The 18,531-nt window shown below is 46.9% G+C and overlaps 1 protein-coding gene across 3 annotated transcripts in view; it reads right to left on the bottom strand.

Annotated features, from left to right (window-relative positions):
- The window catches only part of EPS8 (EGFR pathway substrate 8, signaling adaptor), a 247,660-nt gene that overhangs the window by 1,414 nt on the left and 227,715 nt on the right, over positions 1–18,531 (bottom strand). For all 3 annotated transcript variants that reach the window (XM_088461541.1, XM_088461543.1, XM_088461542.1), the window contains one exon: positions 13,619–13,748. In XM_088461541.1, the coding sequence (XP_088317667.1) occupies positions 13,619–13,748 (130 nt within the window). The remainder of the gene's footprint in view (positions 1–13,618; positions 13,749–18,531) is intronic.

The raw sequence follows: 18,531 nt of genomic DNA, 5'->3' as shown, positions 1-18,531 counted from the left end.
CCGCACCAGGCACAGTGGCATGCTGTGGGAATAGCAGCAAGGTAGCCGTACATCAGATGCCCCCTGCATCCCGCACCAGGCACAGTGGCATGCTGTTGGAATAGCAACAAGGTAGCCGTACATCAGATGCCCCCTGCATCCCGCACCAGGCACAGTGGAAACGAAGCAGCAAAGACAACATCTGACAGCCACTAGCGGCCGTCCAGTGATGCGACATCTGGTCACTTCTATTCAGTAATAGGTGGTGTACACTACGGCTCCCTACGGCTTCAGCTCCATCAACACTGGTTATAGAGGCACAGAGAGCCGGCATATATTACACCACTATCTGGAATATTTGGATACTCACATGTAATCATCTGGTTGTTCCCACGAAGGGGGTGTGAGTAACCATACAACATATATATATGTGACTGCATGAGACTAATTCCATATGGCTGCTTACTAATCAGTGAATGTTGCCTTTGCATTAACCAATGTAGTTTGCTGCTATTTATATGGCTATTTATATGGCTATTTATATGGCTATTTACTAACAGTGACTTTGCTTATTAACCATTCCATTTGGCTTTCTTATAAGCAGTTTTGCTTTTAAAAGACTTTTTAAACACGAGAGACTGCTATTCCCAGCAATATCCCATGATATGTCACCTGGAGTTTGATGTGTTACAGTATAAGTATAACATATGATATAATGTATGTGTCTCTACGTCCTGTGGCCACAGGTTATTTTTTTTATGATATTATTGTTTATCTCTTAGGTGACAGCCTATGGCTGGTTTCATAGGTTTATAATCTACTGATTCTAGATACTGTTATAAAATAAAGATTTATTTTATATATATGTACAGCAATTTCCAACAGCGCACTTATTTCCATTGTTTGTATTAAGAACTGTGCTTTACAATTAGGATTTCACAGAAGTTGGATTACAGCATGGTGGTGCAGTGGTTAGTGTTGCTGCCTCAACACTGGGGTCATGGATTTGATTCCAACCAGGGTTCCATTACTGGGGAGTTTCTATGTTTTCTCCATGTTTCCTCCCACAATCCCAACACATACAGGTACGTTATTTGGCTTATGACGAAAAAAATAAATAATAAAACAATTTAGTAAAAATTAATTAGTGGGTATGGCCATGTGATAGTGTGTACTGCATGTCCATGTGATAGTGTGTACTGCATGTCCATGTGATAGTGTGTACTGCATGTCCATGTGATAGTGTGTACTGCATGGCCATGTGATAGTGGGTATGCCCATGTGACAGTGTGCATGGCCATGTGATAGTGTGTACTGCATGGCCATGTGATAGTGTGTACTGCATGGCCATGTGATAGTGGGTATGCCCATGTGACAGTGTGCATGGCCATGTGATAGTGTGCATGCCCATGTGACAGTGGGTACGTCCATGTGACAGTGGGTACGTCCATGTGACAGTGGGTACGGCCATATGATAGTGGGTACGGCCATATGATAGTGGGCATGGCCATGTGACAGTGTGCATGGCCATGTGATAGTGTGTACTGCATGGCCATGTGATAGTGTGTACTGCATGGCCATGTGATAGTGTGTACTGCATGTCCATGTGATAGTGTGTACTGCATGTCCATGTGATAGTGTGTACTTACTGCATGCCCATGTGACAGTGGGTACGTCCATGTGATAGTGGGTATGTCCATGTGATAGTGTGCATGTCCATGTGATAGTGTGCATGCCCATGTGACAGTGGGTACGTCCATGTGATAGTGGGTACTGCATGTCCATGTGATAGTGTGTACTGCATGTCCATGTGATATTGGGTATGCCCATGTGACAGTGGGTACGTCCATGTGATAGTGGGTACGTCCATGTGATAGTGGGTACGTCCATGTGATAGTGGGTACGTCCATGTGATATTGGGTATGTCCATGTAATCAGGGACTGATGTGAATGACGAAAATGTTCTCTGTACAGCGCTGCAGAATATGCGTGCGCTATATAAATAATGGTCAATAAATAAAGTTTAACAGTCATTTTTTAAGTTATGTATAGTACCTACATAGTACTCTGCGCTGTGTGTGTCCATGTGTATACATCCAACCATAAGATTAAAACCCCCGGCCTAATATTGTGAAGGTCCCTCTCGTGCCGCCAAAACAGCTCTGACACATTGAGGCCTGGACTCCACAAGACCTCTGAAGGTGTCCTGTGGTATCTGGCACCAAGACGTTAGCAGCAGATCCTTTAAGTCCTGTAACTTATAACAACTGGAAGTTTGCTGTGAAGGTGGCTGGGACCTTGCTTCAGGCTATAATTCAGATAAGTGTTTTTTATCTTTTCATTTGGTATGCAGAATACTTACCTTTATTTACCATACAAAACATACAATGAGGTAATGCACTTATCAGTTTCTTTATTGTTTTGAGTTATACCTCTGTGTTATATTGGGGAGGATATAAACTGAAAACATGATAACTGGCTACTGACGCTAAGATACCGTACCTTAAAGAAAAGGGAAACAATTAGCACTTTAGGGATAACTTAAACATCTGTTTATATGACAAAATCTTGAGCAATAATGAAGCAAAGATTTCCTCCAATTATTGTTTCAAAAATGTGAGGTTTGATGACACCTTTGATCTTCTTGATGCTCTGAAATATTTGAGCAGTGAAATATTTTATTTGAATCTAGTTGTCTGCAACAATGGTTAGATACTATAGGTACTGTATGTGTCAAAGTAACATCTACATGAATGCAAGGATCCAGCGTTACCCAGCAGAACATGCCCAAAGCATCACACTGCCTTGTTCTCATAGTGAATCCTGCTGCTATCTCTTCCCCAACTAAACAACCCTCCTGGCTGTCCACAAGGTGTAAAAGGAAACGTGATTCATCAGACTAGGCCACATTCTTCCATTGCTCTATGGTCCAGTTCTGATGCTCACATGTTCATTGTAGGTGCCTTCATGGGTGGTCAGGGGTCAGCATGGGCTCTGTGACCGGTCTGTAGCTACTCAGCAAGCTAGGATGCACTGTGTTCTGACACATTTTTATCATAGCCAGCATTTACTGTTTCAGCAAGTTGTACTACAGTAGCTCTTCTGTAGGGTCGGACCAGACCAGCTTTCACTCCCCACGCACATCAGTGAGCCTTGGAGGCACATGACCCTGTCATCTGCTTTACTTGTTGGCCTGTTTTAGACCACTTTTGGTAGGTACTAACCACCTCCTACCGGGAACACCCCACAAGACCTGCCGTTGTGGAGGTGATATGACCCAGGCGTCAGATCCTTATGCTCGCACCAATTTTCCTGCTTCCAACATTTCTCCTTCATCCATTAGGGGACACTGGAGTCTCAGTACAGAGGGGTATAGATGTGGGATAACCGGGAGCTGGCACTTTAATAAATCTGAATAGTAGCTAACTCCTCCCCCTCTATAACCTCCTACAGGTCAGTCTTAATTTCATGCCAAGGGAGCTGGTCACATACAAAGAGCTCTCTGCTAAAAATCAAGGATCCTCGATCAGCAAGAGGATCAGACAGGCAGCTCACTGTCCCTGCCTGTCTGCTTTGTTGAAGCTGCAGGGGAGACCTCACCGCCGCTGCTTGCGGCGTGCGCTGGGGTCTTCAGCTACAGAGTCCACTGTCCCTGGGAGGTACCCAGATGCGCTGCGTGCAGCGCTTGTCGCGGTCCCCCATTAGCTCAGCCCGCTGCCGGCAGCATTTGGCAGCAAGGTGGTTAGTGACTCCTGGCACCCCAAGTAGCAGGGTGGCCAGGAGAAAATGACAGGCGGGCACTAAGAATCAGCAACTGATACAGCGCTGAAAGGTGCAAGAACGGAGGGGGGGGGAGCCTAAGATACAGTTCTGCTCCTGCCTCCCAGCTGCCCTAAGACACAGTTCTGCTCCTGCCTCCCAGCTGCCCTAAAACACAGTTCTGCTACTGCCTCCCAGCTGCCCTAAGACACAGTTCTGCTCCTGCTTCCCAGCTGCCCTAAGACACAGTTCTGCTCCTGCTTCCCAGCTGCCCTAAGACACAGTTCTGCTCCTGCCTCCCAGCTGCCCTAAGACACAGTTCTGCTCCTGCCTCCCAGCTGCCCTAAGACACAGTTCTGCTCCTGCCTCCCAGCTGCCCTAAGACACAGTTCTGCTCCTGCTTCCCAGCTGCCCTAAGACACAGTTCTGCTCCTGCCTCCCAGCTGCCCTAAGACACAGTTCTGCTCCTGCCTCCCAGCTGCCCTAAGACACAGTTCTGCTCCTGCCTCCCAGCTGCCCTAAGACACAGTTCTGCTCCTGCCTCCCAGCTGCCCTAAGACACAGTTCTGCTCCTGCCTCCCAGCTGCCCTAAGACACAGTTCTGCTCCTGCCTCCCAGCTGCCCTAAGACACAGTTCTGCTCCTGCCTCCCAGCTGCCCTAAGACACAGTTCTGCTCCTGCTTCCCAGCTGCCCTAAGACACAGTTCTGCTCCTGCCTCCCAGCTGCCCTAAGACACAGTTCTGCTCCTGCCTCCCAGCTGCCCTAAGACACAGTTCTGCTACTGCCTCCCAGCTGCCCTAAGACACAGTTCTGCTCCTGCCTCCCAGCTGCCCCAGTGCTCCCAGAAGGAGGCTGTTGGTGATTTTAGAAGACACAGGCTGCAGACAAACGCAGAAGGGAGACCTGTCTGCCCAGATTGTGACTGCACAGTGGGGTTAGACTTGTGAAGAGAAGGTTAGACTGTGTTTACACAGCGATTACTCAACATTATTTTGTGTTACACCGCACTGGTCTCTGCATCAGGGCTGGTTGGGCTGGGATAATAGCATAATCTACCTCTATGCCCTCAATCTCTTCTTTATAAACAGTCTCCCTGTGTGTGTTTGTGTGTATCACTACCTTTTCTCTGTGTGTGTGTGTGTGTGTGTGTGTGTGTGTGTGTGTATCACTACCTTTTCTCTGTGTGTGTGTGTATCACTACCTTTTCTCTGTGTGTGTCTGTGTGTGTGTGTGTGTGTGTGTGTGTATCACTACCTTTTCTCTGTGTGTGTGTGTCTGTGTGTGTGTTTGTGTGTATCACTACCTTTTCTCTGTGTGTTTGTGTATCACTACCTTTTCTCTGTGTGTTTGTGTGTATCACTACCTTTTCTCTGTGTGTTTGTGTGTATCACTACCTTTTCTCTGTGTGTGTGTGTGTGTGTGTATTACTACCTTTTCTCTGTGTGTGTGTGTGTATCACTACCTTTTCTCTGTGTGTGGGTGTGTGTATCACTACCTTTTCTCTGTGTGTGGGTGTGTGTATCACTACCTTTTCTCTGTGCGTTTGTGTGTATCACTACCTTTTCTCTGTGTGTGCGTGTGCGTTTGTGTGTATCACTACCTTTTCTCTGTGTGTGCGTGTGTGTGTGTGTGTATCACTACCTTTTCTCTGTGTGTGTGTGTATCACTACCTTTTCTCTGTGTGTGTGTGTGTATCACTACCTTTTCTCTGTGTGTTTGTGTGTATCACTACCTTTTCTCTGTGTGTTTGTGTGTATCACTACCTTTTCTCTGTGTGTGTGTGTGTGTGTGTATCACTACCTTTTCTCTGTGTGTGTGTGTGTGTATCACTACCTTTTCTGTGTGTGTGTGTGTGTGTGTGTGTATCACTACCTTTTCTCTGTGTGTGTGTGTGTGTGTGTGTGTGTGTGTGTGTGCATCACTACCTTTTCTCCGTGTGTGTGTGTGTATCACTACCTTTTCTGTGTGTGTGTGTGTGTGTGTGTGTATCACTACCTTTTCTCTGTGTGCGTGTGTGTGTGTGTATCACTACCTTTTCTGTGTGTGTGTGTGTGTGTGTGTGTGTATCACTACCTTTTCTCTGTGTGTGTGTATCACTACCTTTTCTCTGTGTGTGTGTGTGTGTGTGTGTGTGTGTGTATCACTACCTTTTCTCTGTGTGTGTGGTGTGTGTGTATCACTACCTTTTCTCTCACTACCTTTTCTCTGTGTGTGCGTGTGCGTTTGTGTGTATCACTACCTTCTCTCTGTGTGTGCGTGTGTGTGTGTGTGTGTATCACTACCTTTTCTCTGTGTGTGTGTGTATCACTACCTTTTCTCTGTGTGTGTGTGTATCACTACCTTTTCTCTGTGTGTTTGTGTGTATCACTACCTTTTCTCTGTGTGTTTGTGTGTATCACTACCTTTTCTCTGTGTGTGTGTGTGTGTGTGTATCACTACCTTTTCTCTGTGTGTGTGTGTGTGTGTATCACTACCTTTTCTGTGTGTGTGTGTGTGTGTGTGTGTGTGTGTGTGTATCACTACCTTTTCTCTGTGTGTGTGTGTGTGTGTGTGTGTGTGTGTGTGTGTGTGTGTGTATCACTACCTTTTCTCCGTGTGTGTGTGTGTATCACTACCTTTTCTGTGTGTGTGTGTGTGTGTGTGTATCACTACCTTTTCTCTGTGTGCGTGTGTGTGTGTGTATCACTACCTTTTCTGTGTGTGTGTGTGTGTGTGTGTGTGTGTGTATCACTACCTTTTCTCTGTGTGCGTGTGTGTGTGTGTATCACTACCTTTTCTGTGTGTGTGTGTGTGTGTATCACTACCTTTTCTCTGTGTGTGTGTATCACTACCTTTTCTCTGTGTGCGTGTGTGTGTGTGTATCACTACCTTTTCTCTGTGTGCGTGTGTGTGTGTGTATCACTACCTTTTCTGTGTGTGTGTGTGTGTGTATCACTACCTTTTCTCTGTGTGTGTGTATCACTACCTTTTCTCTGTGTGTGTGTGTGTGTGTGTGTGTGTGTGTGTGTGTGTGTATCACTACCTTTTCTCTGTGTGTGTGGTGTGTGTGTATCACTACCTTTTCTCTCACTACCTTTTCTCTGTGTGTGTGTGAACAGTGAATTGGTAACATGACTTCAAAGGGGTCTAAGGCTGCACTAAAAGCTTTCTCCTGCAAGAACATACTTGCCTACCCTCCAGAAAATTGGGTGCCGCTCCCAACCTCCTGGTAAGGAAGGCAATCCTCCCGGCTGCTGCCCACCCCTCCTATACCCCCGCAATAACCCCTGCAACCCCCGTAGCGGGGGCGTTGACGCGATTTGCGTAATTTTGCCCCCGCCCCCTGCTTCACAATGCCTATATTATCGGCATTGTGTAGTGGGGGCGGGGCCAAACTGATGCAATCATGTGGCCCCACCCTCGCCACACCCAGAAGTGCATGTCACCCGCCCAGCCACGCCCCCCCGTCCTGCCGATCTGGCTGCTCCCTCCCGGAAGGAGCAACCAGAAAGTCGGCAGGTATGTGTAATAATTGTGCAGAGAAGGTTACACAGGGACTATCATCTAGTTCCCTGTTGTGTGAGAAGTGTGTTTCAGAAACAGACTGCAGCATCCCCACAACACCCTATTTGGGCTGATCAAATTACATCAGTCATGTCTCAAATGCCTGCAGAGCTGGAAGCTTCTTGCAGAGAGAGAGGTTGAAAGATCTCAGAGGTCTGCCTTCTCTGAACCAGACTGGGCACGGTCTGTAGAAGGGCTCACAAGGGTTATGTCAGCCCAGGTTCCTCCCGTGGCATCGTCCTCTAGTGTCCCTGCTAGGAAACTAGTACCGAATCCCCTTATGTGGGATGATCCGGAAGAGGACGACATGCCTGATACAGAGGAAGGGAAGGTACAGGACCCTATATAGGAACAGACGCCAGAAAAAGCAGAGCCTGTATATCGGGGTGTAGAGGCGCTGATTGCAGCAATACGCCAGGTGTTACTTGTTTTAGGACAAGGATCCTGAAGAGGTTAGGCCATCTATCTTTAATAAGAAACAGACTAGCAGCCTCCTTTCCAGTGCCTGAGGAATTGGACGAGATCCTTACCTCAGCGTGGAAACACCCTGATAAAAAGTTTCAGAACCCACGTAAACTTTTATTCTACTATCCCTAGAGCAGGAAATTATGCAAAACACCTACTTCAGTGGACATTTCAGTGTCACGTCTGTCTAAAAAGATGGTGCTCCCTGTTCCAGGAGCAGTTTCTTTAAAGGAGTCTTCTGACAGGAAGTTAGAAACTACCTTAAAGGCTACGGGCCTGATTCAGAGGTGTCGCTATTTGCGAGGGCTCGCTCTGAATCAGGGCGGATTTTTTATTTAAAAAAAAAAATCCGCCTCCAGGCCGCGCATAGCTGTGGGTGACCACCCACAGCTTTGCAAGTGGCCTGGCGATGGTCGCGATAATCGCGACCATCGGGCTTGCAACGAGACCCTTGTGGTAGGGTCTTGGCTCCCGCAAGCCCGAGTGAACTTCCTGCTCTAGTAGAGCAGGAAGTTCACTACTGACATCACGAATGATGTCAGTAGGGCCGCCCACAAACGGAAGGCGTTCATTCGGGAACGCCTCCATTTGTCCAGCAACCCCCCCTCCCCGCCTACAAAACGGGGTGAGCTGTCGATCAACATCGACAGCCGGCCCGTTTTGTAGCGAGCCCCGAAGCGAGTGAAGTTCTCACTCACTCCGGGGCTCGCGCGTGTGCACTGGCTGACCATCGACCCGCTTGCGAGCGAGTTTGAATCAGGCCCTACGTACACTGTAGCTGGGTGTCCCTTCAACCAGCTTTAGTCAGCTGTTGGGTCAACAAGGCAGTGGAAGCATGGGATATGCAGCTTGCTGAGGGCCTTAAGACTGGTGTTCTGGCAGAGGATCTGGTTCCTCTAGCGGAACAGATTGCAGAGTCTGCTTCTTTTCTTGGAGAGACTTCAAAAGATATTTGTATATTTGTAGTCTTTCCTCTAGATCCTCGGCTTTGGCGGTCTCAGCCACAGGGCTGTGTGGGCTAAGACAATGGCAGGCGGATGCTATCTCCCGAGGCAGGGGTAGAACCACTGCATCCTCCTCCAAGTAGGATAAGTCTTCAGTTAAGCCTCCAGCATGACGCGCTCCCTTCTCTCCTAGGGGACCCCAGGGTGGGAGCTCGCCATCACAATTTCAAAGAAGTTTGGATCAAGTCTTTTCAGATCCAACCTCCTCCTCATTTTTTCACAACCGGTTTGCCGGCATCAGCGGACAAATGGGTTGTAATACAGGAAGCAATAGAAAAGCTACGGTCTTCTCGAGTAATAGTGCATGTCCCTATCCATCAGCACAGTCAAGGCTTTTATTCCAGCTTGTTTGTAGTTCCCAAGCCGGATGGCTCAGTGAGACCCATTCTGAACTTGAAACATCTCAATCCTTATTTGCGGACCTTCAAGTTCAAAATGGAGTCCTTGCAGTCTGTCATTAGAGGGACGAGTTTCTCATATCCTTGGACATACAGGATGCCTACTGTATCTTCACATTCCCATTTGGCCTCATCAGGCATTCCTTCAGGTCACAGTGCGGGCCTCTCACTTACAATTTCAGGCCTTACCTTTCGGTCCTTCATCAGCACCAAGAGTGTTCACGAAGGTCATGGCAGTAATGATGGCCCTTCTTCGGATTCAAGGGGTTACTATCGTCGAGTACTTGGACAACCTGCTTCTCAAGGCTCCGTCAGTCACTCAATTACTGCAGGACATCCGGGTAACACAGAGTCTTCTGTTACAATACGAATGGATCCTGAATTACCAGAAATCTCATCTACAGTCTACTCAGAGTCTGCCTTTCCTAGGGATGATTTTGGACACGGTGGAGCAGAAGGTATTTCTTCCGCAGGAAAAGGTCACCTCCATCCAACACATGATGCGATTGATGCTGCGTCATCGCAGGGTGTCAGTACACCTGTGTATTCATCTTCTGGGGAAGATGGTTGTGACCTTCGAGTCCATCCAATACGGGAGGTTCCATGCCCATCCATTCCAACTGGACCTCCTCTCTCAGTGTTCAGAGTCCCACCTTTTTCTTCACCAGCGAGTTCAACTGTCACCCAGGACTCGAACATCTCTCCTTTGGTGGCTGAATTCCTCTCACCTATTGGCAGGCAAGCGGTTTGCAATGTGGGAATGGATTCTCCTCACCACAGACGCCAGTCTGAGAGGATGGGGGGGCAGTGACTCAGGGAAGACACTTTCATTGCCGCTGGACTCGACTTGAGGCGGTACTGCCCATAAACATTCTGGAGCTAAGGGCCGTGTTCTACGCTCTTGAGATAGCACATCCTCTGTTGAAGGGCCGTGCCATCAGAGTGCAGTCCGACAACGCCACGGCTGTGGTGTACATCAACAGAGGCGACACCAAGAGTCGGCCAGCCATTAGGGAGGTAAGCCGCATACTTCTCTGGGCAGAGGAATTTGCTGTAGCGATATCAGCAATTTTCATCCCAGGAGTAGAAAATTGGGAGGCCGACTACCTCAGTCGACAAGACATTCATCCGGGAGAATGGATGCTCAATCCACAGGTCATTCAACAACTGATTCAGCATTGGGGTCTCCCTCAGGTAGATCTCTTGGCGTCGAGGTTGAACCATCAACTGCCACTTTACTGCTCACGGACAAGAGATCTACAGGCGGTGGCAGTGGATACTCTAACAACTCCTTGGTGGTTTCAGTCTGTTTACCTGTTTCCACCACTCCCACTTCTTCCTCGTCTGCTTCAAAGAATCAAACGAGAAAGGGTAAAGGTTCTGTTGGTGGCTCCAGACGGGCGTGGTATTCCAACCTACGTTTTCTACTGATAGACAACCCATGGCCTCTTCCTCTGCAGGAAGATCTACTGCAACAAGGTCCGTTTATCTATCGGGACTTAAAGTGGCTTCGTTTGACGGCATGGCTGCTGAAAGGGCTCTATTAAGAAGAAAGGGTATCCCTTCCATGTTAAGGACTAGAAAGGAAGTTACCTCAAAGCACTATCATCGTATATGGAAGGCGTATGTCTCTTGGTGTGAACGCAAGGGTGCGCCACCATCAGAATTCAACTTAGCCAGGCTGCTTCTTTTTCTACAGGCTGGTTTATCAGCAGGTCTTCGTCTGGGATCTTTGAAAGTTCAAATATCGTCTCTGTCTATTTTCTTTCAGCAGAAACTAGCATTATTACCGGATGTCCAAACATTTCTACAAGGGGTAGTCAGGTTACAACCTCCGTTTGTACCTCCTACGGCCCCATGGGATTTGGTCCTCTCTTTTCTCCAGTCTTCCCAATTTGAACCTTTACAGACTGTGGAATTAAAATTTTTATCATGGAAAGTGGTTCTCCTTTTGGCGCTCGCCTCTGCTAGGCGTGTGTCTGAGCTAGGGGCGCTTTCTTGTCGTCCGCCTTACCTAATTTTTCATGAGGATAGGGCTGAGCTACGTACACAGTTATTCTTTTTGCCTAAGGTAGTGTCTGCATTTCACATCAACCAACCGATCATGGTTCCGGTGTTTAAAGACGATTCTTCGGCTTCCAGTTCCCTAGATGTTGTCCGGGCTCTTCTGATTTATGTTGATAGGTCAGAATCCCTCCGGAAGTCGGATACACTGTTTGTTCGATATGATATGGCGCGTCCGGGCGGGCCGGCTTCTAAGGCAACTATTTCTAGTTGGATTTGTCTGACTATTAGACAGGCCTATCTGGCTGCATCAAAACAACCTCCTTCAATCACAGCGCATTCTACGCGCTCGGTGGGTACTTCATGGGCGGCTGCCCGCAGTGTGTGTCCCTGACCTAGCTTTGTCGGGCGGCTACTTGGTGAGGCCGGCATACTTTTTGCAAAGTTTACCGTTTGGACACGTTTGCGGGATTTGCTTCACAGTATGGCTGTGCTGTTTTGCAGGGTTCTCAGCGCTCTCCCGCCTGGGATGTGAGCTCTGGGACGTCTCCACTATACTGAGCCTCCAGTGTCCCCTAGTGGATGAGAAAACAGGATTTTGGTACTTACCGATAAATCCCTTTCTCCGATTCCACAGGGGACACTGGACGCCCACCCGGCGCTGTTTCACCTGCATTTGTTATTGTTCTTCCTGGTTTGGACAGTCGTTTTTCTTCAGTCTGCTTGATTTGCTTGTTTGTTCATGTATGTTCTAGCTTCTCTTCTCCTCTATTATATTTTCCAGCTCTCCTCGGGCACAGTTTCTGAAGACTGACCTGTAGGGGGGTATAGAGGGGGAGGAGCTAGCTACTATTCAGATTTATTCAAGTGCCAGCTCCCGGTTATCCCACATCTATACCCCACTGTACTGAGACTCCAGTGTCCCCTGTGGAATCGGAGAGAGGGGTTTATCGGTAAGTACCAAAATCCTGTTTTCATTAACATCAAGAACTGAGTGTTCACTTGCTGCCTAATATATCCCAGCCCTTGTAACAAGATAATCTGTTATTTGCTGCACCTGTCAGTGGTTTTATTGTGATGGCTGGTGGGTGTATACCACAGGGGATGTGGTCAGAATGCCGACCGATGGGATTCTGTGAGTCATAATGCAGACGCTGGAATCCTGAAGGTAAGTACTGGGGCTGGAGGGAGGGTTAGGCTTCGGGGGAGTTAGGTTTAGGCACTAGGGAGGGAGGTTAGGTTTAGGCACCGGGAAGGGAGGGTTAGGGGTTAGCTTATCTGGGGGCGTCAGCATTCTAACCTGGTCGGGATCCCGAGCACTGGCATTCCATGCCCATCCCATAGTGCTGCCCAAGGCTATATACACTTGCTATGACTCTCTCATGTTTCCCATAGACCAAGGACTGTCTGTGTCACATGTCACTAAATTACCTCAATTACTTTAAAAGTTATAAGAAAAACTTTGGGACCAATAGGAAGTGAAACACCCTGTATAATATAAATATCAAAGAGAATAGACAACTTTACCAAAGCGTAACTAAACCTGGCACCATGGGAATGTCACATAAAACAAGTCACCCTAACTTGTATGGTACATATGAAAACAAACAAACAATCCTTACGCCACAAGTTTTCCAATAAAGTTCACTATATTCAGTTTAGATGAGAATGTTTGGATGGGCAAATCTTCCCATAGGAATGTCAGTGTTGCTCCACAGAAACATAGAAGCAAAAATATATAAAATTCTGTATTAGGATACGATATAAATCATATGACATGCAAAATAGACCCAGAAAAGGAAACCATATAGGAGACCCTACAACAATGATCCTTATGTATCAAGCAGAAATCTTTACACCCCACAATAACAACAAATGCTCACATTGATGCTACCTGTGATCAGTGGGGGTGAATCACATCGAGGTTTCTTTACCCACAACCGTGTGGAATAGCAAAATATAGGACGCTCACACAAAGGCTTACTGAGATGAATGTGCTGAAACAGATAAAGGTTTCTTTTCCTTGCTTCTGAAGACATGAATGGTGCCGACATGGACGGTGCCGACATGACTTATGTGATGTATCACAGCTCTTCTCTCATTCTCTGTGTCTAGTTGTAGGTTATATTTATTTGTGCCTCTGCCAGGTGATACTGCCATATAGACAGATCTTCAATAGCAGACTGACCTGCCAAATTCCACAGAGAATTTGCCTATGTACGCCCACAAGGATGGTGAGGTAATCACAGATCCTCCAACATGACCTATTCCATCAGCTATAAAGTATAAAGATGTCGGCACCATTTCTAGGTTTCTGTGGAGCAACACTGACATTCCTATGGGAAGATTTACCCATCCAAAAGTTTCTCATCTAAACTGAATACAGTGAACTTTATTGGAAAACTTCTGGCGTAAGGATCGTTTATCACCCTGTATAATATGTATAAAGACATAATAAATATTACCTCCAAAGTGGCTTTTTGAACAGTCACCTGATTGTAGACTCTCGGCCCCTCGGGACAGACAGTCATTAATTCATTCTTCGTGAGAGAGAAGAGCTGGGCCCCGGATAACACCCCCAGACTAGTGATTGTTCTGGAAACACAGTTAAATGGATGTTATTACGTTACATTATCTGATGATAAACTGGTTTTCTGTCACACAGATCACACTTCATAAGATGGCAAGTAACAGCACCATTTCTAAGTTGTGTTCTAAGTCTGAATGGCAGAAATGTCAGATCATGTCTAAGAAGCCTTAATGGGACATGTGAAACCGTAAAGTGTGTTTTTTCTCTATGGAATTTCATTGCGTTTTTATAATTTATTAACCATCAGGGTTTTAAGGAGCAAACCGGCCAACCTGCAGGTCAGAAGGACAACAAATCGTTACACTAACATGGGTGGAGGAGTGGACAGCACACAGGAGGTGTATTGGGGGTGCAGAGGGAGAGACGGCTGTGGGGGCGTTGCAGGTGTGTGGGGCAGTGGCAGCAGCGGGTGTGTGGGGCAGTGGCAGCAGCGGGTGTGAGGGGCAGTGGCAGCAACAGGGCCATGCACAGGAGCATCAGCGGGCGACAGAGGGCCTCACTGGCGCTGGGCATGCACCCGAGAACATAAAATCAATACGACACAGATGCATGGACGTGTCAGTGAGATCCATCTATGCATCTGTTAAAAAATGAATGTGTAATATAAAAAATAATGACATTCCCCTAAGCACAACCAGCACCGGTGCTGGTTGCGCTAAATACAGGGGACAAACGACGTAATTTTCCCACAGAGAACTCCCGACAGGGGGGGGGGTCATGGTGTTTAAGAGGCTACACCTCAAAAGCTATTTTAAGTAGCGAGCTGAAATTGGCATGGACGGGTAGAACTGTCGCTAGGATTTGGGAGTAATCTAAAGTTCCAACGGTCACATTTTACTGACACTCTGAATTAGGACCACTTTTCTGCTGTTCTCTATGGGGGATTTTTGGGAAGGCATAAGTCAGGGTAGGGGGAGAATTTAGACTTGGGGTTTGTTTTATTAGGTAGCTATTGTTCCAGGTTAGGTGCTTTTGGGGTTCAGGTAAATTAGAAAGTTACAGTTTTTAAACTATTACCTCACGAATGCGCCATTATACAGATAGGAAGCTTCAACATGTTGCGCAGCCTCTGTAGGTGCCTCCAGCAGGTGTAATCACTGTGGCTTCACCTGGGTGCACCAAGATGGCTGCTAGATTACTAAGAGGGTCTGATTCAGAGAAGTGCGTTAATGTCGCAGCAGCTGGACATTTTGTACGCAGTGGCTGTGCACGAAGACGTTACATTGCTTGTGGATCACTTGATTATCGGGCTTATGAGTAACTCTATGGTCGTGCAGAACAGACATGGGAACGAGACACCGGAGCAATTTTTACTGTGAAGGGGATCGCAGTTGCAGGGTTAGACACACCCTAAAAAAAGCTGCGTTTGAGTCGTGAAACCCCGCCCTCGTTGCAACCCCTGCCTGTTAATCACTTTGCTAATAAATCCTCACTGTGAGCGATAATGAAGAGTAGACTTGTCACATGCTCAGATTACCGATAATCGCTCAACTGCATAATATGGACATTGCATTGCTCTCAGTATCACTGATGAGAGAGTAACCGAGCTTCATATCACACACGTCCCAGAATATCAGACTTATGGTATAACATAGCTTAGATAACTCCTTTTCTTCCAGGTCCATAGGGTCCACAGAATCTACCTTGGGGTATGTAGTGGAAATGATCCATTGCACCAAACAGCTTACAGCTTTGTAGCATATACACAGAAGGATACAACTGCTGAGAATACCCCATAGCATGGGGAAATAGCGCAGCCACTAAGTGCGACAAAACCTGATACCACCCGGGTGGTTCTAGCGCTGGAGCTGTAGATGTACTGGATAGAACAGGTAGCTGTTTACAACAGAGATATATATATATATATATATATATATATATATACATACACACGGCAGGCGCTGCACTTATACACCAATATTTCCTGATAATCTCTACTTGACCAATCCCCACAACAAAGACTCAAAAATACATCGATATAGAGGCGCTGATTAAATCAGAACAAAAAACACATAAAAATAATCACATTAAATGATCGGCCGGCACTTTTAAAAATTATTACATGTAATTCTTTTCTGAGTAATATAATAACCAATATTTTAACACTTATATGCTGGTGATTAAATCTAGTCTACATTCATAAAGTATTAAATGCACAATTTATGAATTCAACAAATCCAAGAGTAGTTCTTTATCTCTACAGGTGCAGCTAATTGTTAAGCACTCAGATGAGTCTATTCCTGTCTTGGTAGGTACTATTGATCAAATATGAAGTCTGCACGCTTACTGGTTGAACATCACTTAGTTTGTTAGGGCCGTATAGTGTCTTTATTCAGCTGGAAATATTGATTCAATTTGTAGCAAATTAATAGCAACAGTTCGATCACAGTGAATTTTTGTATCTTGTAGCAAATTTGCTACTCTCACCATTCAAATGGTACTCTGACTCAACTAGCCCGCCCCAGAGGGGTAATGGTAGGGATATAGGCCCTGATTCAGAGCCAGACGCTCTAACCAGAGCGCTCGCTCTGAATCAGGGCCCTCCTCCATTAAAATGGAGCGTCCTCCTGGATGCTCGTATAGCTGTGGGTCACAATACACAGCATATACGAGCGTTCAAAAAGATGGTCGCGATGGTCTTGACCATCGCGACCATCGGACTTGCGATGGAAACCCTGCGGTAGGGTTTCCCAGCCACAAGCCCTGGAGTGATTTTGGCTCTATCAGAGCCAAAATCACTCCCACTGACATCACTAGTGATGTCAGTGGGGCCGGCTTCAGACGGTAGGCGTTCCCAAGGGAACGCCTCTGTCTGGCCACCACGCCCCCGGCACGCCCACCAAAGGGGGCATGCTGTCAGTCACCATCGACAGCACACCCTCTTTGGTGCGAGACCCGGAGTGACAGCTTGGCTGTTGCTGTCCGGGTCTCGAGCATGCGCACGACGGAGCTCCCTCCGTCGTGCGCATGCGCAGTGGGGAACATCGACCCGCTTGCGAGTGGGTCTGAATGACCCCCATAGAGTGCCCAAGGGAGAGGTATACAGGGAGACAGACCACCTCAGAGAACAACCGTTACAGTAGTACACACACACAAACGCGATCTGCAAGCGTCTCACCACGAGGTGGATCAAGTATAGCAAACCAGGCGTTGAACTCCGTACCGCAAGTTGAATCTGGTTTGGGGGGGAGGAGCGGCCAGGGAAGCGCCTTATCTCCCCTAAGCTGCGATTTGACGGCATGGGTACACTGGCCTTATAGTAGTAGACGCTAACTAGTGCGTCCACTACCCATCCCCGGCGACAGGCGATAAGGACCCGGCCGCCTTAGTGAGGACACGTCACACGAGGCCTTCACCCACAGCCAGTGGCAAATGCAGGATTTTGACAGGGGGGTTTCCAATACTTGGGTACAAAACCAATGGCAAAAAAATCTCACCGGATACAGGCAGCACTAGTAATCGGTAACTCAATAATCCAAGCTTGTTACTCCATTACTGAGCAACGTTTCAGATTAATTTATTAAATATTTCATCAATGACGAAATATCTAATAATTGCATGTGAAAGGTTGCCCAGTAATGGAGTAACAAGCTTGGATTACTGAGTACCCGAGCAGCGACGCCTGTATCTGATTGTATGTACAAGACTGAGCCGTCTGCTTAGTGTTTAGCATCTGCACCCCGGCTGCTGAGATTTTTATTTGGAGTCTACTTGACTATATTTATATGGAGCTTTTCAGATTCTCCAAGAAATAAAAAGCCAGCACTGCAAACATACACAGTGACATATACACACTGACACACACTAATAAAGCCTACACACACACACACTGACAAAGCCTATACACACACACACTGACAAAGCCTATACACACACACACTGACAGACACACACTGACAAAGCCTATACACACACACACTGACAAAGCCTATACACACACACACTGACAGACACACACTGACAAAGCCTATACACACACACACTGACAAAGCCTATACACACACACACTGACAGACACACACTGACAAAGCCTATACACACACACACTGACAAAGCCTATACACACACACACTGACAGACACACACTGACAAAGCCTATACACACACACACACTGACAAAGCCTATACACACACACACACTGACAAAGCCTATACACACACACACTGACAAAGCCTATACACACACACACACTGACAGACACACACTGACAAAGCCTATACACACACACACTGACAAAGCCTATACACACACACACTGACAGACACACACTGACAAAGCCTATACACACACACACACTGACAAAGCCTATACACACACACACACTGACAAAGCCTATACACACACATTGACACAGTCACACACTGCACTGACAAAGCCCATACACACACACACTGACAGACACACACTGACAAAGCCTATACACACACACACTGACAGACACACACTGACAAAGCCTATACACACACACACACTGACAAAGCCTATACACACACATTGACACAGTCACACACTGCACTGACAAAGCCCATACACACAGACACTGACAGACACACAAACTGCAGTGATAAAGCCCATATACACACACACTACAGTGATAAAGCCCATATACACACACACGGACAAAGATACACACACTTCACTTAAAAGTCTATACACACACACAGACACACACACACTGCACTGACAAAGTATATACACACACACTAACAAAGCCTATACACACAAAGCCTATACACACACACACATTGACACACACACTGACACAGACACACACTAATAAAGCCTAC

Source organism: Taudactylus pleione, unplaced genomic scaffold (assembly GCF_031769625.1).
Source record: "Taudactylus pleione unplaced genomic scaffold, aTauple2 ptg001061l, whole genome shotgun sequence".
NCBI lineage: Eukaryota > Metazoa > Chordata > Amphibia > Anura > Myobatrachidae > Taudactylus > Taudactylus pleione.
Note: the sequence above shows the minus strand (reverse complement) of the source record. Positions and strands in the feature narration are given on the sequence as shown.